At 32.1% G+C, this 22,401-nt stretch overlaps 3 protein-coding genes across 3 annotated transcripts; all 3 read left to right on the top strand.

Moving 5' to 3' along the window:
- Window positions 1-1,421: 1,421 nt before the first annotated feature.
- LOC129312054 (uncharacterized) lies at window positions 1,422-2,430 on the top strand. Its single transcript, XM_054954617.1, has one exon. The coding sequence runs from the start codon at window positions 1,441-1,443 to the stop codon at window positions 2,230-2,232; it is 792 nt and encodes a 263-aa protein (XP_054810592.1). The 5' UTR covers window positions 1,422-1,440; the 3' UTR covers window positions 2,233-2,430.
- A 5,541-nt stretch (window positions 2,431-7,971) lies between these two features.
- Window positions 7,972-8,613, top strand: LOC129310877 (uncharacterized). The gene has a single exon (XM_054952779.1). It carries the CDS (start codon window positions 7,972-7,974, stop codon window positions 8,611-8,613), a length of 642 nt encoding a protein of 213 aa, XP_054808754.1.
- A 5,869-nt stretch (window positions 8,614-14,482) lies between these two features.
- Window positions 14,483-15,175, top strand: LOC129310421 (uncharacterized). The gene has a single exon (XM_054952259.1). It carries the CDS (start codon window positions 14,530-14,532, stop codon window positions 15,124-15,126), a length of 597 nt encoding a protein of 198 aa, XP_054808234.1. The 5' UTR covers window positions 14,483-14,529; the 3' UTR covers window positions 15,127-15,175.
- Window positions 15,176-22,401: the final 7,226 nt, after the last annotated feature.

Raw genomic sequence — 22,401 nt, 5'->3', positions numbered from 1 at the left:
AGAAATTCACAATCAATTAGGCAAATGGATGGGGTTCTTATATATATATATGCGCATGCGCATAGGATCGAACCAAAGAAAAGTAATAAAAAAGATCCTGTATATAGGATCGGAGGAAGTAATGGTTAACATATATAGCCAGATCACTGTGACAATAAGACTAAATGCTCAGAGCATGCCATCACAATACGGTGCGCAACAACTGAATCATCAGCTTTGAAGATGAAAGGAGTGCAAATCTATAACTGATATGCGTGTGCGTGTATACAAGTGTACATGTGGTGCACTATATATTACAAGTTGAAGCTCAAAATCAGCACTCTATGATTGGTGCAATTCCATCGTTGGTAGGATACGGAAAATTATAATTATATTTACCACTAAAAGTACATTAGAATTTTGTCACATAATCAAGCTGATGATCGATCAAAATATTAATCATATACAACGAGCAATATATTATATATACTATATCATATATGCCGGTTAATGGAATAATCTGAAACGGATAGCACATTCATCAGTTTCTTTTTTCTTTCTCGGCTCACCATTAAGTTCTATATATAGCACTCCTTTTGTTTGTATGATTGTCATCTACATTTTATCCTCCAACTACGTTCATTCGCTTCAAACAATTTGGCTTTCTCATTGCTACTTAATTATCAGGCTCATTCACGCGATCTATAACAAATATCTGTCCCTAATTTCGACATAGCAAGATAATCATACAAGTGAAGAAAGTTCAAGAAGGAAAAAACTTGAGAGATATACATGCATCAAACCTAAAGTGGCCGTAAAGGATATACAGAGCAGAAATCAAGAGAGGCTAAGTGTGAACGGCCTCAATTGCTTTATCTGAGAGAGAGCAAATATATATGAAGCACTCTTCCATAAGCATGACGAGAAATAAGATCAAATCAGACCAACAATTGGGCGACAGCAAAAGATCACTACCTACCTGTAGTGCGTCGGTGTGCGCTGCAGATGCACGTACTTGTAGTGGGGAAGATGTTTTAGGCCTGTAATAGAGAATAGGTATGTGTGTGTGGAAAAAATATTTCAGGGGAGAGAGGAGAAATGGACAAGATTAATAGGAGAATTTATATCTTAATTGAAAATCTCAAAACTTAAATTTATAAGTTATTCCTCTTTATTTTATATTATTTATTAAATTTAACTTTATTAGATGTATAATTTTTCACTTCAATTTAAGTCTACAAAAGACTATCAAATATTTATCAGAAAACTATAAACTTGAAGTCTGAAGTCGCGACCTAATTATTTGCATCTGGCTCAGTGCGAATGAGGATATTGTTTTAATTTTCCATATGTCCTATTGGACCGTCCTTAGGAACCCTCTAAAATGATCGGGTCCGGTTCCCTATATAAACCCACCACTTCTTTGCTAAGACCATGGTTGTGGGAATTCAGCATTTTCCCATGGCAACTTCTAAGCTTATCAGTGTTGCTTTCTTTACGTTATTGGGTTTAGGCATTTGTGTTGGTGCCAGATCACTCCTTGATCTGGAGGGGGGTCTACACTTTGGTGCTGATGTTGCGCATCATGACAGTGTGGTAGTCGGAGGTTATGGGGGCGTTGGAGGGTCTGGTGGAGGGGGAGGATATGGAGGCGCTGGAGTGCATGGTGGTGGTGGCTATGGAGGAGGAGCTGGAGGAGGTGAAGGTGGTGGTGCAGGATATGGACCTGGAGGAGGAAGTGGAGGAGGAAGAGGTGCCGGTAAAGGAGGCGGTGAAGGCTATGGAGGAGGGGTAGCTCACGGGGGAGGGTATGGAGGAGGCGGTGGCTGGGGCAGTGGTGGAGGCGGAGGCGGTGGTGTGCTGGGGGTGCTGGTGGCGGTTATGGAGGCGGGGAAGGACGTGGAGCTGGTGGGGGATACGGAGGAGAGCATGGAGGAGGATATGGAGGTGGGGGAGGAAGTGGAGGTGGCGGAGGAGGTGGTGGAGCTGGTGGAGCTCATGGAGGTGGGTATGGCAGTGGAGGAGGAGCAGGTAGAGGATATGGCGGAGGAGCTGCTGGTGGCGGTGGAGGCGGATCTGGAGGAGGCGGTGGCGGCGGCTATGGTGGTGGCGGCGCTCACGGAGGCGGATATGGAGCAGGTGGTGGCAGTGGCGAAGGAGGTGGCCACGGTGGATATCATCCCTGAGGTTGGATTACAGGCTTACAGCAGCTCCTCTTACTCACATAATAAGAGAAGTCACGTTGTACTATGAAAATTTACAATAAAAAAATGGGTATGAGGATGCATAAATAGTAATGAGTGTTGTTGTGTTTGCTTTGTTTTCGTGTAACATGCATGTCAAAAACAGGCCGTCCAAATATTAACTGATGGCTACGCACATTACCAGCTTCAGTAATTATGCCCTGGAACAAAGACAAATGACAGAATAAGGGAATTTCACTTCTGGGGACGCATTGGACAAATGTTGAGCATTGGCGTCAGAATAAATGGATAAGAGGGAATCGTTATATTTATACATATGTTATCACTTTTCAGACAAAATCATGAGACGTGCGGCATACCAGGAAATTCTTTTTGGGTGTATGGAAAATATTAATTGATATGATTGAATTTAAAGTGGAAACCTACTCTTAATAGTCTCATCTAAAGCATAGAGGCGAAAATGTGTAGATGAAAATAAAATGCTTGTTATAAGAAATGAGTACTGCTGACTAATATTGTATGGTATCAAAGATTAAGTGCATTGCTCCTAACCCCTAACTCCAATTCTGAGGCCTGACAAATCGCAGAGTGGTGCATCAATTGTGTTGGCAGGGAAAACAGAAAAAGAGGATGCAGTACAACATGTGCTCCTTCCATTTCATACGAGAGAAAGTTAGTTAAATTAAATATACTGTTTGAATTAAACAGCTCTACATTAATGTTTTGCCGCAGGAATGAAAACTCTAAATTTATTGAAAGTAAGCTTAAAAATTTATAATAAATATTTATCGAAATATACTCCCTTCGTTTTGAATTATAAGACTTTTTTATATAAAATTTCATATATTAATAAATTTCATTAAATATATTTAATAATCTTATTTTTTTAAAATAAAAATATAAATTTTTAAAAATATTTATCATTTAATATATTAAAAAAGTGATAAAAATTAATTATAAAAAATATATTATAATTAATATATTTAATAAATTTTTAATTTATTCAAAATTTTTTATATTTTAAAATAAATATTTTTTAAAAAATATTTTATAATTTAAAATGGGAGAGTATAATTTTAATTGTATGCAGCGTTGGTGGGTGCGTACGTGATTAGACTGCAAATGTTTCAGTTGGCAAAGCTTGACTGCCTTATTCATTTGATTAGTACGTTTGGCTCATTCGGTCCCACCCACCACGCCTTTTTGCGTCGGGAGGGGGTCTCTCCTTTTTCTTCCCTCATTTTCCCTCCGCTACTCCAATCTTCATTATTCATTATTATTTTATTAAATAATTTTTTGAAATTATAAAATGAATGAAAGGTAAAGATTAGAGAAATGAAGAAAAAAAAAGAGGTGAGACTCCTCTCCCTCTTTTGGCGTCCCAGGGGAACCACTACCTATGTTTCGTGTCTTTTCATTTCCACCAATCAATATATGGATATATCAGCAGTGCGTGGGTGAACGCACACTCCTTCCATGTAATAAAATACTTTTTCCTCGTCACAATAAAAAATATTAATAATTAATTTATAATTAAAAAAAATGTTTATTGAAGGTATTATTGGAAAACAACTTACAAGTTATGAGGATTATGTAACGTTCTCAGTCTAATAGCAAAATTATCAACACAAAATGTGCTGGATAAAGGTGTTATTGCCTCAATTTCTCAGCAACAAATACATAAACAGACAAAGAAGTTACTCAAAGTGGCCACTGATATAGAGTACCATTAGAGCTGAGGAAATTAACAAGAAAGGAATGAGCCACAAAATTCTTCTCTCCCTTCCAGTTGTTGAGAATCACTCTTATTCACCTCTGGCCCATTAGTTCGTAGCTCCCAAACCAATGCAAATGTCACATTAGGCCCGTTCGTTACAGATTATCATATATATATATATATATATATATTTGGCACATTGAAAATAACTTACAGCTCCAACAGTTATTATAGCCCCTGTAGTGTGACCAGGGATAATTTTAGATATTTCTTGTGGTATGCTACCCAAATATCAATTTGAATTGTCATTATTTTTTTTTTTGTCCAACAAAAAGTCAATTTTATTAATATGAAAAAATCATTACACTCACTAATACGGACAAAATCAGAAAGCAAAAGAAAAGTAGAACCTGCAACCAAACCAAAAGGTAAAGTAAACAAGTAAGCCTAAAAGTACAACCTTCTGAAAGCATTACAAGCAAGCAGTACACAAAACAAACAACGTACTCAGAAAAAACAAGATTTAATCAGCCAATTCTGCTTCTATCTTTCCTCTCAGCTAAAACTCTGTTCCAATCCATCCTCAGCGACACGGCAAGTGGAGATGTTGGCGACTTGGCTCAAGAGCCCACCCTTCTAGGTCCATCCCCGCCCCTGCTGCAATACAATATGCAGCACAATTACCCTGGTTACGCACCAGAGAAAAAGAACAATTGGAGAGATTATTCAGCAAATTAAAGATCTCTTCCATAACTAAAAAACTCTTCCAGTCACACCCTCTATCATCCCGTTGCATCAGAGCTCGGTACAGCAGCTCATCATCAGTTTCAACAATCACCCTTTTATCCCCCAAATTCTTTGCCAAATCCAGCCCCTTCTCCACAGCAACAGCTTCCGCCGCAAATGCAGATCTCGCCACAATTTCTAAATAACTAGAAATGATGACATATAATATTTTATTTAATTAAAATGGTATAATTTTATTGAATAGTTTACAAGTAACGTGATGCGTTGTGCCTATACAAAAATTTCTCTGTTCACCCCTGATATCTGAACTATCCACATTCCACATCAGCAAAACCATTTGAGCTAACCTTAAGCAGGTCTTATCCTATTTTTTTCCCCTTTAATTAGAATCTCATATTATAAGCAATTCGATAATTCCACTGGTCTTTATACACACACACACACACACACACAAATAATTTATTCATTAAGACCAAGAAATACAATTGAAATTAATTGAGGTTCATAGATATATTACATATTTAATTTTCATTAAAAAAAATACACATATTGGAGGTGGCTTAGTGTCTAATGATGCTAACCTAATTATATTTCATAAAGTAGGGTATAAATGAAATAATTCAACAAATATTTCAGACATTGAATCGGTATTTATTGTATTTAGAGCCAAGAGAATATTCCTAAAAAGAAGTTTTCAATGTAAATGATTAAAAGAAGGAATATTTTAAGAAAACTAAATATTTTTTTACTAGTAACTAATATAGCCATTGGCCAAAAAAAAACTAATATAACTAATGTTCTTGATATGAATTAATATCTAGTTTCTCTTTTTAGTACAGAAAAGAAATAAAAGAGACAGAATGTCATTGAAGGCCCTCAAAATAAAGATAATGGCATTTTGTGCTCATATAATTCTAAAATTTTTCTTCAGTTATGTGACAATGCGTTTCAACGTAAAATGTCTTAAATATTCTTGATGCAAATGTAGGATTTTGTTTTGTCTTACAGCAAGGTGTTCAGATATTGATAACCGTGTTTGAATTTTAATGAGTGATTTTCTTCTAAATTATCGTTCACTAAAAATTCTATATTAACTTAAAAATTAACAAGTACTCTTTCCATTAAAAAATATAAGACATTTTTTAAGAAATTAGATGTTTAAAAATGTAAAATATTTTTAAATCTTTTGAGGTGTAATCATTGTTTTTTTTTTAAAGTGTCCCTATTGATAATAACTTTATATTTATTATAGGGTATTTAATAGGGATAAATATAAAAAGATGGAGTTAGTTTGAAATTAGGTAATCACTTTATTGAAGAGATAAAATTTAATTAAAAATACTTCCATGGAGGGAGTAAAAGCTATGCAATTGACATTGACATATTCTAATTTGACAAGTCAATCTTTGGTTAGATCATATTATATTTTAAAAATAAAATTTCATGTTATCTTAAAAAATTAATAAGTGAAAGTCGTCAATTCACAACCATACAAGTTGATTTTGAAAAGTTAATCTCTAGTTGCTATAGATCACATTTTTAAAATGAAATTTCAAGTTTCCCTAAAAAAACCAATTAGGGCAATTAACAAATTATGCAAATTTTCACAAATTAACATATAAATTTTGAGTAAATGATGAGCTTGTTATCAAAATTTGAACATCTAGTTATAAATATCAAAACAATATATTGTAATTGGATTAGGGGTATTTTAAACTTTGTCATTTCAAAATATATTTTCATATATTTTAAATAATATATTTTCATTTTCAAAATATATTTTCAAAACAATATATTTTCATTTAATAGAATGAAGAATCTAAATAACCAACGAATTGAGTTTTTCATTACAACTGCGAAGTTTTCAGACTCATTTAATAGTATGTGTAGCATGACCCATACTGCATGGGCCTATTCTTCTTGTCATTTATATTGTTTTCAGTAAGGCAGCCCCCGAATCAAAACGTGATGCTGAGTCAAACAATTGTTGCGCCTATATCGCTTTTATCTTCGACTTTGATGTTCAAAGCCCTTGATCGTGGACTATTACCATTTCTTTTTTATATATATATATATATATATATAAAATTATTCATTATTTATTGACAGAATTCAGGTAGAATCACATTACGATAAACCTCTTCTAGCAAGTATTTAACACAACTATAAATTCAAAACTCAAAGTTGAAATTATTGATTAAGTCAGTATAACTCTTCATCAGTTGAATTATTTGCTCATTAGTGAATTATTACAATTTCTCATTTGTCTTTTTTGTTTTACCATCATTACAATTTCTCCTTTACTATTTATTGTTCACTTGAAACAAATAAGGTCAATAAAATTGGGCCTTTTCTGTTAGAAAAAATAAATGTTTATTTGAATCGTGTTGTGCCTAAGAAAGATAAAAAAAATGGACCAAAACAATTAACAGGGTTAAATCCAACATAAAAATTTAATATTTTAAAATATAATGAATTAAAATTTGAATTTATTAACAAAGCGCTTATATTAAATACTCATCTGTGACTTGCGACATCTGTATTCAATTTTTTTTAAAAAAATGGACTAAACTCATTCCGTCATTTTCCCAACTACTCACCAACCCCTCAACTTTCAAGTTTCAATTTCGACCATCCTTTTCACTTTTCTAATTTTTTACTTGATTTTTTTTATTCTGGAAAAGATTTTAACTCGAAATTCAATATCAGCATTTATATACTAGAAATTTTACATGATACGATTTTTAAAACCATAATTTTATGTATTCTTTTATTAAATAGTATTAAAAAAACTTCCACATATTCATTATTATTTTTCAAAAATATCAATTTTCATATCTCTTAACTTGATATTATAATTTGAACTCATCCTTTTTAAAAATTTTAAGCTAAAATATACGAAATTTGAGTAATTTATTTTCTTAATTTCAATAATTAATCCTCCGGGACTTTGCGAGAACGATCTCTGAATCAAGATGTTTGGTCAATTCCTTAATTAATAATTCAATTTAGACTTTTAGTTGTTTTCATCCAAGAGTGAACATTCTTCCCACAAAAGAAGAAAATTAAACATGCAAAATATAAATTAATATGATTTAAATTAAATAATGAACCGAAATTCGTTGTCTAGTTTTTAACCATTCTACGCTGACCGTTCCTCCTAACCCGAGTTGGGCCCACATTAACCACGGTTAACTCAATTTGTTTACTTCCCGGCCCGACATCCCAGCTTCCTCTATATAAACCTTCGGCCGCTGGGAGAGCAACAAAACCAAATCACCGGGCAAATTTTCTTCGTGCAAAAGATCAAACCAATAAGCGATGATGGGGCTTTACCTGGATGAGGAAGAGGTCTGGAAGTGTCCCAAGCATCCATCGAAACGACGCCGTACAGGAATTTGCCCCACCTGCCTTCGCGACCGCCTCGCTACTCTCTCCCCTGACTGCGCCCGCGTCCGTCCCTGTTCCTGCTCCGCCGCCGCTACCTCCTCGTCTCCCTCCTTCTCTGCCTCTACTTCCGTTTCTCGATCCTCCCTCGCAGGTGACGTCGCCGGAGGACTGAAAAGATCACGGTCCGTTGCGATTCCGTTTCTCCGTTCGAGGTCGAGGTTCCACGCGGGCGACGGAGAGTTGGATTGTGACGGCCCCGCGGTGAATGATGTTCCCGGTCTGACGAGAAGCCGGTCGACGAGGTGGTTTTGGTCAATGTTGAAGCCACCGAAGAGCAATCGGAACGGAGTGCCAGAGCAGAATTGTCAGAGTGTCGTGGGGGAAGACGATGAGAAGAGTGTAGACGGAAAAGTGGCAACACTGATGAAGTCGAGGTCGGTGGCGGTTCCCGGCGGCGTTGGAGAAATCAGAGGAGCGAGGAAGAGAAGGGGATGGAACTTTCCGAGTCCATTGAAGGCTTTCAGGCAATCCAATAGGAGCTCCAAAATCCTTCAGGAAGCGGTGGCTTGTGCATAGGGGCGAAAATCTGTAGATAAAAATAAAATGCTTGTTATGTGAAATGAGTACTACTGACTAATATTGTATGGTATCAAAGATTAAGTGCATTGCTCCTAACCCCTAACTCCAATTCTGAGGCCTGACAAATCGCAGAGTGGTGCATCAATTGTGTTGGCAGGGAAAACAGCAAAAGAGGATGCAGTATAACATGTACTCCTTGCGTTTCATTTGAGAGAAAGTTAGTTAAATTACATATACTGTTTGAATTAAGCAACTCTATATTAATGTTTTGTCTCATGAGTGAAAACTCTAATTTTATCAGGAGTAAGTTTAAAAATTTACAGTAAATGTTTATTGAAATGTAAATTTTTATTTAGAAAAAAAAACAAAATATCATCAAACTGTTTCTTTTATAAGTTTAGGAAGGGAGGTATGCAGTGTTGGTGGGGGTAAATGATTAGAGTGCAAATGTTTCAGTTGGCAAAACTTAACTGCCTTGCTCATTTTGATTGGTACATTTGGTTCATTCGGCCCCACCCACCACGCCTTCTTGCCCCAGGAACCACTACCTCTTTTTCGTGTCTTTTCATTTCCATCAATCAACGTGCGGATATATCAACATTCGGCAATTCGTGGGCGAGGATCTCAATCTCATCAATCGTAAGAGTAGTATTCATTATCCTTTCCATGATATTATAAATGAGATAAATATGATGTTATGTAGAGACTGATATGTGATTATTTAAGAAGGCTAATTTTTATGCTCACTCCTTAGTTAATTATATTGAGGATCACTTAAGTGTTAGGACTATTTTTTATTAACTCTGAAATGAAGTCTTCTCTTGATCCTACTTTATTTAAGATTCTCTACTTCATTTTTATTTAAAAAGAAACAAAAAAAGCAATGCATGGTTGAACACACACTCCTTCCATGTAATTAAAAATACATTTTCCTTGTCACAATATAAAATATTAGTAATTAATTCATAATTTTAAAAAAATGTTAATTGAAACTTAAAAAATTAACATATTTTTAATTATTCTCACATTAAACATATTATATAAGTGTCTTGATAATAACAAGTAAAATTTCAACTCATTTTTTAATAATAAATGAAATAGAGTTATAATTGAAAAGGCAGCTATAAAAATTATTCAATGTATTATATTTTAGACTAAATAAAACTTTTAAAAAATGCCTTCTATTGTGATTTAAAGGGGATTATATTTTTTTTACCAACCAATGTTTAGAGGTGTTCATACTCTTCTTTCCTTCTCAATCGGCCTAATTACATCCCACTCATGAAGAGACTAGTCTTTACCAACCTGAAAACAAATGGGATGGGTATTTGCAACATGGGATAAAAAAAGGTTCAGGATAATATAGAACTACAACCTGAAGATGTACTATCCCACCTCATCCTAAATATAATAAGGAGAATTAACACAAAAAAATTAATTACGACCAAGTTTATTGACAATTGAATTAAACTATATTGATAATTAATTGTGTTGTCAATGTAGTTTAGTTCAATTGTCAATGAATTTTATAGTAATTTATTTCCTTATTAAAGCTTCAATATAATTCTCCCAATAAAATTTACATTTTTTATTTTTTATTTTTAACAATATAAAATTCATTTGGGTAAATACTTTGAATTTAAATACTTTTAAAATTGTCCTCATTTTCTAAAAAAATGGAAATTAAATAACTTGGAATTATTTTTTATTTTTTTAAAAAATTATATTTAACTATTATAAATTATCTTTAGTTATGGTCAACCATTATTATAGGCTATTATCATTAATCAAAGGTGATGATTATTATTTGTATTTTTTAACTCTAAACTTATTTTCAAATTAAAATAATTAGATAAATTTTCATTTTTTTTAAATTTAAAAAATTAATTTACAAACAATGTTTATAAATAAAAGATAGAACAAAATCCAATAAGTCCTAAACTTACAATAATTAAAAAATTGATTTCCTTTGCTGAGATGTTAATGGATCTATTAGTATTTAAATATGTTATATGGGACGCATATGTAATTCTCCAATTTTGAGTACAACTTGCAAGTTACAGGGATTATCATAGATTCATATATATATATATATATATGGCACGTCGAAAATAACTTGCAGCTCCGACAGTTATAGCCCTGTAGTGTGACCAGAGATAATTCTAGATATTTTTTGCGGCATGCTCCCCAAATATCTACTTGCATTGTCATTATTGAAAAGAAAAAGGATTTGCCAACTCTTTCGAGCCCTCCGCGCGGCAAATATTTACAAGGCATTACATTGTCTGGACAAGAAAAGGATGCTGCTTAACAAAACTCATTAGAAAACAAGTGTATGAAAACGATATTCGCCTTCCCCCTTTCCTTTTACGCATAATGATATTATGAGTTAGTTTGGATAATCAATTATATGGGTTAGGTTTGATTGAAAAAATAAATCCAAAAAAAAGTAAGTTTTTTCTAGTCTGAACTATATAATTCACAAATCATATGAGTTAGCGTAAGCTCATTTCACCCATATTATTTTAAAAGTAAAAAAAAAAGAAAAAAATGAGGAAATTTGTGAGCATGACCATATAGGACATTACTTACTTAGTTAATTTAGTTCATATATTTTGCATAAATATTATAGGCTATGGTAGAGACACAGTGTAGCAAGCATGGGTAGAGCTACATTTTGTCAATCCCCCTCAACTTGGGAAAAATGATATGTATGGGGCATATCTAAAATTCATTTTTTTAACTTAAAAGCCCATTGAATATTAGCATGTAATTTCATATAAATACCAATATTATTTATATATCCTTTAAAAAATACAAAAAAAGTTAATTTGATTAAATTGGAGCCATGTCATCCTCATCCAAATACTAGTCAAGGACTAATAAAATAAGGCAATGAATGATGAAGATTTAATATTCAAGAGTAAATTTGTTGAATGCTTTTTTGCTGACTCGTTGCACTTGCAAGATTGAACTATGAAACAAATAAAAAGAAAGAAAAAAAGAAAAATAGTAGATTTAAAAGATAGAAAAGTTTTTCTTATGTTGAGGATCTTGACTTCATCATTGACTCCCAACACAGGATCCTTGCTCTGCCACTAGTACTGAGAGTGGGCAAACGTACTCCCCCACTTTGGAAAAAAATTATAAAGAGTATGTAAATTTCATAACTTTTCACCCTCTACTCTTGATATTCTATACATTTTGAATTAAATAAAAAATATTTAAGCACAAAAGCTTATTAGATATGTAATGTATTAATAATCAAGATAAAATATGAAGAGCTTATTTATATAAAAGATTGTCTTTGCATGTTCAATGTGATTTTTTTAAAAAGAAAAATAAGATCAATTTACTTATATTATTACAATTCTAGCCTAGAAGTAGTTATTATTTTTCATTATTTAAAATATTTTTTAAATTATTAATTTTAAAATTAAGTTATCTTATACCTTTTGACTTTGAATCTTGACTTAACCCCTGTCCACTGGCTATGAGTTAATATTTTTGTTGTATCTAAAATGAATCATGAAAAATATTAAGTTAAAATTCATCATTTAGGTGTATTTTTTTAAAATTCATAAAAATAAATTAAATAAAAAATAAATGAGTTAGCTGATTAGCTCATTTACCCTCCAACCCTCAAGAATTAGGTTGTGTTGGCATTTTTTTAACTTATATGAAAATGAGTTATACCAAATCCAATTCATATTTCCTCTAACCCACATGATCTGAGTTGACCCATATTCTTATTTTTAATATCAATAAAACTTATTAAATACACTTTATAACTTTACTCTTTTAAAATAAAAATATAAAATTTTAAAAATATTTTCACTTAATACTCTCCATTTATGAAAGAATATAAAAAAAAAAGAATATATGGAAGGAGAAATATTAAAAAATTATCATTAATAAAAATTTATTTTTATCAAAATATTTTATATTTTGAAATGTTGAATCTCTTCCAAAAATGTTGTACTCTATACCAGCGGGAAATGGGATTTCCTGATTACTAAAAGAATTTTGATTTATCCATCGCATGAAGAACCAGATAATGTCCCTTGCAGCATAGAAAATAACTAAAAAATTTCGTAAACATTGTATTATTTTTTTATATTTATTTTGGTAACACCACGGAAACGTATTTTTTTTTTGGCACAAATAGTTAAGTTCTGTTTCTCTTTTGGATTTATAATAAAAAAGAAGTTTATCATGTGTCATTTTAATATGCCCCTTGCATTGTGCCTCTAGTTTTACATTACATACAAGCAAGGCAGTGCGTTGCTACGGATAAAAAAGAAAGGCAGCGGGTTGCTTTGAATTTGATCACCACTGTACGTTCACTTGGATTTCATGTGACGCAAGTGGAAGTATCGAAATTACATTTAAATAAAATTAAAAGTAACATCGTCTGCCCAGCAGCGCATTATATTTACATATGTAGTTCAATTTATTTTTTTTTTCACACACATGCATATACACGGTTTAATTTTATCACAGAGACATTCCTCTCCAATTATATTGTTGAAGTTTTTATTTGAATATTTTCTATTTTTTCAGATTACTTACAAGTAACTTCATATTAAAAATAATTCTATTCAAAATATAGTCGAGCATTATATATGAACATCTCTCATAGTAAGAATTTTTATTTAAATATTTTTATCTATTACTGTTAATATATGAACCAACGGGGTTTTATATTAATATATGCTAGTGCCCATACAAATTAAATATATACAAGAGATAAATGAGTGGCTAAATATTAATTAATTAAACGGGATTGAGGTTGGTGGTGGGGGTTGCTTTAAAAAAATTTTATTCTAAAGTTTTTCCCCTTTCAATTTTGAATACCAATAACAAAAAAAAAAAACTTTGAAATAATTTATGTAAGTTTCAGAATAAGATATGTCAGACACGGTCAATTCATTAATTGTTATTTACGTGTAACTTTAACGATGATGTTTGGTTTGAATTTTGACGTCTCCTTCAACTTTATACAGCTACACATACATTCCATCACTCAGAATTTGCTAAACTCAATTACATGATCTCTATTTTAATTTCTCTTTTTGAAAGAAAAAGAAAGAAAGAAAGAAAGCGATGGAGAAGAGCATCTCGCTTGATCACTTATGTCCTCATATTCACACGAGAAAGTCAAAATGTACCACCGCAATACAACTATCATTCAAATATATGGATCTTGCTTTATATATATATATATATATATATATTCTCTCCACACAGTTTCAATCATAGAAATAGAAGCACTTCGATAAAGTCAAAATGTTAACACCACAATGCCGCCATAATCAACGTATGATCTTGCTTTACACACACACACACACTTTTCTTTTCCTTATTTTTCCTTCTTTTTGGGCGCAGTTTCAATCATAAAATGCAAAGCTCTTGACCTGAGACTGAGAGGCCGAGTTGGTTTGTTTTGCCTTGTGTGTGCAAGACCGTGTCTGTTGATTGCGTGTTGGTCTGATTCATTAATACTAGCTCAGCTTAAAGTGTTGTTTGTCTCATCATCAGTTATATATTATGCTTATTTTATGGATTTTTTTACGTCAATTTACCAAAAGTAGTCAGGAATAAATAAAGAAATGATTGTGGAAAAGAGCTTATTCTATCAATGCAAAATTCTTATCATCAATTTAATGATCCTTAATAAATATCCTAATAATATCTTAGCAGAATAAATTTTAATAAATAATATAAATTAAAAGAATAAATATCTGTCTCGATGCTCTCCCTTAAACTCAAAGTGCTATAACAACTTGGATGGCTTGATTTAAAAAATATATGATAGTGAGAAATTTTCAAAAGAAAAAAATTCCAAATCACCGGGCAAATTTTCTTCGTGCGAAAGTTGAAACCAATAAGCGATGATGGGGTTTTACCTGGATGAGGAAGAGGTCTGGAAGTGTCCCAGGCATCCATCGAAACGACGCCGTACAGGAATTTGCTCTCTGCCCTGACTGCGCCCACGTCCGGCCTTGTTCCTGCTCCGCCGCCGCTACCTCCTCCTCTCCCTCCTTCTCCGCCTCTGCTTCCGTTTCTCGATCCTCCCTCGCAGGTGACGTCGCCGGAAGACTGAAAAGATCACGGTCCGTTGCGATTCCGTTTCTCCGTTCGAGGTCGAGGTTCCCCGCGGGCGACGGAGAGTTGGATTGTGACGGCGCCACGGTGAAAGATGTTCCCAGTCTGACCAGAAGCAGGTCAACGAGGTGGTTTTGGTCGATGTTCAAGCCACCGAAGAGCAATCGGAATGGAGTGCCAGAGCAGAATTGTCAGAGTGTCGTGGGGGAAGATGATGAGAAGAGTGTGGACGGAAAAATGGCAACACTGATGAAGTCGAGGTCGGTGGCAGTTTCCGGCGGCGTTGGAGAAATCAGAGGAGCGAGGAAGAGAAGGGGATGGAACTTTCCGAGTCCAATGAAGGCTTTCAGGCAATCCAATTGGAGCTCCAAAATCCTTCAGGAAGCTGTGGCTTGTGCATAGAGGCGAAAATCTGTAGATAAAAATAAAATGCTTGTTAAAGTGATTTCAAAAAATAAAAAAGCAAATATAAACTTAAAGTAATTTTCTTGTGTATGAACTATAATCATCACTAAATAAAATTTTTAAATCATTCTCAAGGGATGAATCATTGAGCAGAACACTTAGGAGTGATTCTTAAAAGATACATCACTGGGAAAAGTCAAGAGTAATTCTCAGAAAAATGAATCTCCATTTCAACAAATACAATCCTTCAGTTCTAATGATGAAAAGATGAACCGATAAACATATTAATTTCAGTGCGTTAAAGAAAAATTTAAATGCTTATAGGGAAATAGATGATGAAATTAACCAATTAAAAAGAATAAAATCAAAGCTTATAAAAATTAGAAACCAAAACGAAACCAATTCAATGCAAGTAAGAGACATAAAAAAGAAACCCCCTCCCCATTTTTATGCTTATTAGAGACGTAAAAAATAAGTGAGTTCAAACAATACGGTAGTTTCAGACCCCAAAAAAGAAAAAATCAATGCGATAATCCAATTAGCTTTTTGAGCAACTTTGGGACTGATCCCTGGACCCCTCGCATGAAGGGGAGAGATCGTGCCATTTGACCGCTGGCTCATTAGCAAAAATAGTTTTACTTTTAATCATAATAAAATGCACATCAAATCCCATGTAATCTATAGCAAAATAAGTCTAATTAGGGGAATAAAGCAATTTAAAAAACAAGTAAGTATTATTTTTTGGAAATATTTTTCTGAGAACTTGTGCATATTTTAATGAGAAAAATCGAGATAATAAATTATATAATATATTAAAAAATATTTTTTATATAAAATTTTAAGTAGGTAACTCTAGGGTTGTTTTTGGTTTAAAGGGGATATGATTTTGTCTAGTTTGCACAGATTCCTCCCCTTGCATGATTCCATGGAATAACATTCCACTAAATTTTACTTCATTGGAACATCAAAGAGATGGTGCAGTACATGTGTGAATACTCTTTAAAAAGTCAATTTTATCTTAGTTCAGGGGTGATTTAAAATTTAAACTGTTAAAAGATATATTTTGAATCATAAACAATTAAAGTTAAGATAATTTTTTTTCAAACGTTAAATTTAAATAAAATTCCATCAAAATAGGATTTAATGTGTAATTTTTTTTCAAATGAGGGTAGGAGATAGAGGAGAGATTAAAATTTAGTAAAAATCACACAATAAACTTTAATTTTTTTAAAAACTAACAAATGTTTATTGAAATTTTACAGTGAAAGTAAAATTGTTCTAATTTTAATTGTTTAATGTTGAAAATGCAACTTTTAAAAGTTTAATGTTCAAATCATTTTTGAATCTATAGTTTATCGTTCAAATTATATATTAACCCTAATTTGTATAGCTAAGCAAGTAGTACCTTTCTCATTACTTATTATTCCTTTTCATTCTTTACTTCTATTGAACCACACATCATTTAAAAAAGTGATCGTCTTTTTTCATGCATACCATAACATTGGCTTTTCATTCTCATCCCCATTCTTTTTCTTTATTTTTATTGCAACATACCAAACATGATGCAGGTCATGGTAACAAGGGGGGCATCAAGTTAAAGCACAGTAGAATAGTAGATGACAGTAGAGAAATAGGATTGCAACAAAATGAAGGTGGTTTTAGATATAAGAGGCTTTATAATTAAAACTGCACAAAAGACTAAAAGGATAAGATTTTGATCTGACTCAAAGTTTTTTTTTTTTTTTTGTGGAAAATGATTGGTTTAGGCAAATATAATCTGGTTTAGTCTAGATTTAACTTAAAGTTGAACATGATTTGATTTGATTTGTAGGATTGGGAGGCTATTCTTAATAGTCCAATATTTCATTTTATTTTTTTTCTCTATGAGAGGCAACAATGTATTTTAATCTAATAAACTTAATTAAGATAACACAAATACTTATAATTATGTAAAATTTACAACAAAACATTGACATCTAGTTATAATAAATCCATAACAATTGAGAGAACTTAAATTCATAACATTTAAGAAGTTGTTCAATAAAAACAAAACACCCAAATTTTTAAACACGCCTGCAAAAACAAACTTCAAATAGTATCATTTGATGTGAAGAAAAATACTTGTACAATACAAATCTGGAGCATTAAAAAACTACAGTATTTTGGGGTACATATTTGGGATTTTTTTTTTAAATTTGCTAGGTGCATCGCTCAAGTGTCTTAAATGAGAAAAAAAATACATGTTTAAATTACATTACAACAAGTTAATACTACATTGAGTGCTTAGGCTTCAAACTAAATTAAAAATAATTATAATTAAAATTATTTTATATGATCATACTAGATCAACTAGATCAAGTGATTTGATATCTCGATTTTTTTTTTATCTATTGCAACTCAAATATAAAGTCTGATATTTTTAATCTATCTTTGTACAACCCAAGTCAAAACAGAACATGAAATATGGGTCGGACAAACTGATAAAGCAACATCCTTAGCAGTTAGATTTAGCCCATTATTGTGTTTGGTCCAAAGTTCTACGTGGCCTGTTTGAATTTTAATTGAAAAATATTGATTGACAGGATATGATAATATTTAAAAAATATTTTTTTAAAGTTAATTTTGTAAAATTAATTTATTAAAAGGAAGAAAAATTAGCTTATGTAAAATAAAATTTCAATAACCAAATGAAATTTTAAAATAAATTGATGGCATTTGGTTAGCTTTTATAAAATAGAGTTTTCGGAACCAAATACAGTCTAAGAAATCTAAAAAGATTATCCTAAACTTTATAATTGATTTTAAAGAAGTATGAAACAGGTTCATGATGTTACTGCCACGTACATTAGCTTTATTGATTTTTTCTATTCGCCCGTTATGTACAGACGTTAGCTCCGCCGTCACTTCTTGGCAACACCTCGTCCTATTCATTTCTTTAAAACTGCTCCTAAAGCTATGCGCCTATGTCCCCACTACAGCCTTTGGATTTCAGTGTGTCGTCTTCATGTTGGTTCCTTTTATCCTTTTCTGCCCCTGCCCACCCCGTCGAATGCATTCCTAAATCCTTCCAATCTTGCTTTTAGATTATGAATTTTAATTGAAAAAATATTAATAAAAACTTCTTGAACATACTTATTTTAAATTAAAGTCCTACGTTTTTTAAATATCGCTGCAATTTAGGGTTATAATTTTGATATTAAAATTTTTTAAAAAATAATAAAATTATCTCTCATTTAAATTAATATCAGAATTGTCATATTTCTCTTATTTATTGCCTTACAAAATATTATTAATTGTCTTACTTCATTTAATTTTTTTTAAGTATTTAAATTATCTTAAAATAATTGATTTATTTCTATAGTATATGGTATTCATTTATTTACGGACTCTCAATCATTGACTTACTTTTACTTAATTTTATTTCAGTTGAATGAAAAAGTCTGTAAGTGAATGAACAAGTAAAACAGAGAATTTGTTATATTAATTTAAATGAGAAGTAATTTTATTATTTTTCTTAAAAAATTAATATCAAATCAGGACCTTTGAATTGCAGTGATATTTCAAAAATTTAAGAGCTTTTATTTAAAATAAATCTAGTCAAAGGATCTTTATTGATATTTTTCCATTTTAATTTCAATTATTCATTTTTATTTACATTCATGTTTATTCTATATTTATCTAATGCTGACAAGTTTGGATCCATATGTGTACGTAAATTAGGCCCAAGAGCCTGCCTATCCTAAAACAATTGCATCTTGGCCCAGCCCATATCATGTCCTTTCATGGTGACTATCGTTCGAATCCGTTATGTGTTCCTAAATATTTTTGGTTTATATATTTTTTCTTGGCCAATTTTTTTGGTTTGTTAAGACAACGATCAGGTACAAGACCCAAACTCATTTCACCCGAAAATAATAAACAAAAGGAGGACCCAATGGAAGATACGAGCCAACTTCTTAATATAAATACTCTCATTCAAGATGAGTTTTCCAAATCATGGGTACCATTTAAGAAGTGTTGAACAAAATAGGCTAACTGAATGATACTTATTATTATGATTAACAACCTCAAAAATACAACCGGATAGACGAGATATATATATAGCCCCCAAAAGTATCACACACAACACAAGAATGTAAAACTAGATTAAGCCTAATGCAAGAAAGCCTCAAACTAATTATGCATCCCACGGCCCAATATTTTCTTCACTCCCCCTCAAATGGGAATTAAAAATGTTCAAGGTACCTAGCTTGGTCAGTAAATACTCATGACTCTTTTGTCTTGAGACTTAGTTAAGATATTTGCTTCTTGCTCCTTAGAAGACACATGTTGTAAAACAATTGAGCCATCTTGCAATTTCTCTCGAAAGAAAATGATAATCAATCTCAATGTGCTTCATTCTTTCATGGAATATAGGGTTTATTGCTATTTGTATGGCAACTTGGTTGTCACACTTTATTGTCACAGGGGTTACATTATCGATACCTAAATTATCTCTGCAACCATACTTCATAATACTCTATACTTAGCTTCTATGGATGATTTTGATATTGTTCCTTGCTTCTTTGACTTTCAAGCGATTAGAGCACCTCCTAACTTGATCAAGTAATCAGTAATAGATCGCCTTGTTTTTGGGCAAGCTACCTAATCAGAATCACATAAACTCACAAGTTTTGTGTTCCCATTAGCAGGGAAAAATAGTCCCCTGCTAGGGTCTTTTTTGAAGTAATTTACTACATTCATTATAGTTTTCATATGAGATTTCTTTTGGTTGCTCATAAATTGACTAAACACATGTACTATGTATGAAATGTCAAGACATGTAACAGCAAGATAAGGCAATTTTTCAATTAATCTCCTATATCTAGTGGGGTCAATCAACAGTTTATCTTTCTCCCTCTCCTTTTCTTCATTGAATAACTTTAATCCTGGGGTCATAAGAATATTTCTTGGCCTAGCAGCTCTTAAACTAGTGTTTGCTATTAAATCTAAGAAATACTTCCTTTAATTTAACACTAATCCTTTATTAGACCTAGCAATCTCAATGCCAAGAAAGTATTTTAAAGCCCCCAGATCTTTCATTTTGAAATAACTTTGGAAGTACTATTTTGTTTCTATAGCAGTAGAATTAGGTTGTCCTGTAATTACTAGATCATCCACATAAGTAAGTACAATAATACAACAACAACAAGCTTTTATCCTATCAGGTGGGGTACATAAGAAAGTATAATAACGAAATCAATTTCATTTTTTCTTGATACATAGTACGTAATCATGTTTGTTCTAGGTAAAAGCACCATTTATTAAAGAATTTATTAGCTTAATATTCTACTGTTGTGCAGCTTGTTTCAAACCATAAAGGGATTTTTGGAGTCTACAGACCTTAAACTCTCCCTTTGTACTAAAACCTTAAGGGATGTTCATATAAACTTCCTCATTTAGGTCACCCTATAAGAAAGCATTATCCACATCCATCTAAAAAATATACCAATTATTTGTAGTAGCAAGACCTAACATAGATCCAACAACCACTATTTTCACAACAGGGAAAAAGGTGTCAGAATAATCTATTCCTTTTGTTTGACTTAATCCCTTGGTAACCCATTGTGCTTTTAGTTTATTTAAAGATCCATTAGCATTATATTTTGTTTTATAAACCCACTTGCATCCAATTGCCTTGTTTCTAAGAGGCAACTAGACAATTTCTGAAGTGTTTTTTTCTTTCTAATGTTTTAATTTCTTCTTCCATGGCCTTTACCCATCTATCATCAGGTTTTTAATTCTAGAATACTATCAGTGCAAGAACTAAATTGTCTGTATTCAGAAGAGATATTACCATAATCGACACTATGTTGAATTGGATACAAAATTTTCCTTTTACCCTTTACACTATTGAGCTCAATTAGACCTGTACAATCATAGTCTCTGAACCACTTAGGAGCTTTTCTATTCCCATATGGTCGAGAGGTTTTATTTTTTTAGGATATCTCCAGGGTTGTTATTACTATCATATTTGGGTGTTACAAGTTGATCATTGTTGTTTGAGGTTTTATGGGGTATTTGATAATCAACATCACATAAGAATGGATCCTAGAACTTAGTGTTAGTCAAATTGGGATGAGTCTCAGTATCTAAGTCTTTAAAAGGAAATTTATGTTAAAGTAATTTGACACCCCTTCTCACAATTATTTTCTCATAATCAATGTGATACAAAACATATCCTTTTTGGTTGTTAGCATACCCTAAGAAAACATAAGGTTCAGATCTTGGTTGAAACTTATCTACCCAACTTAAGTTCTTACTAAAAGCTAAGGACCCAAATGTTCTAAGGTGTGTGAGGTTAGGTTCTTTCCTATGGAATCTTTCATAAGGTGTTTTATATCCTAAAATTTTAGAAGGAGTTCTATTGATTAAATAATTGGCTGTCTTAATGCTTTCCCCCTAAAACCTAATAGGAACACCTGCTTGGTACATAATGCTCTTAGCGACCTCTAAAAGATGCCTATGTTTTCTCTCAATCACTCCATTTTGTTGTGGAGTGTAAGGAAAACTAGTTTCATGCACCACACCCTTTTCTAAGAAAAAAATCCTTAACCTTTCTATTTACAAACTCTGTCCTAGTATCATTATAAACTCATTTAATTTGAACAGAAAATTGATTTAATACATACACAAAGAAATTCTTCAAATAGTAAAATGCTTCATTTTTGTGATACATTAAATATGTCCAAGTAATTATGGACAGGTCATCAACTATGGTAAAAAAAATAATGATAACCCTGGTGTGTTGATTCCTTGTAAGACCCCACACATCTACATGAATTAAACTAAAACATTGAATAGATTTAATAGTGCTATCAGGAAAAGGAATATGCACTTGCTTTGATTGAAAACATGCTGGACATTCATTTTTATTATTATTAAAAGGAAACTTATGCTTTGAAGGTATCACATGTTTTAATAAATTATAGGAAGTATGACCTAGTCTTTTATGCTAAAGCATGTATTATGAAACATTTACAGTAGTATTGCTGCTAGAAGATAAAGGAAAGACATAATTATCAGTGTTTGTAAGTGTACTTTGCATGCGTTCTTCTCACACAACATATAAGCGAAAATTAATTTTACCAATCATCCTCATTCTGCCACTTAAGATGTCCTGCATTATGCACACATTAAGAAAAAAAATGCTACAATACAATTTTGTACCTTAGTAAGTTATGAAACAAAAATAAGATCATAGCAGATTCTAAGAGCATATAGGACATCATG

The sequence above is a fragment of the Prosopis cineraria genome, unplaced genomic scaffold (assembly GCF_029017545.1).
Source record: "Prosopis cineraria cultivar Desert tree isolate PC_DT_omini unplaced genomic scaffold, ASM2901754v1 PC5, whole genome shotgun sequence".
In the NCBI taxonomy this organism is placed as follows: Eukaryota; Viridiplantae; Streptophyta; class Magnoliopsida; order Fabales; family Fabaceae; genus Prosopis; species Prosopis cineraria.
The sequence above is the reverse complement of the archived record's forward strand: the minus strand, read 5'-3'. Positions and strand labels throughout refer to the sequence as shown.

Coding starts and splice junctions, on each gene's coding strand:
- LOC129312054 (XM_054954617.1), top strand. CDS start 1,441: ATGGCAACTTCTAAGCTTATCAGTGTTGCTTTCTTTACGTTATTGGGT.
- LOC129310877 (XM_054952779.1), top strand. CDS start 7,972: ATGGGGCTTTACCTGGATGAGGAAGAGGTCTGGAAGTGTCCCAAGCAT.
- LOC129310421 (XM_054952259.1), top strand. CDS start 14,530: ATGAGGAAGAGGTCTGGAAGTGTCCCAGGCATCCATCGAAACGACGCC.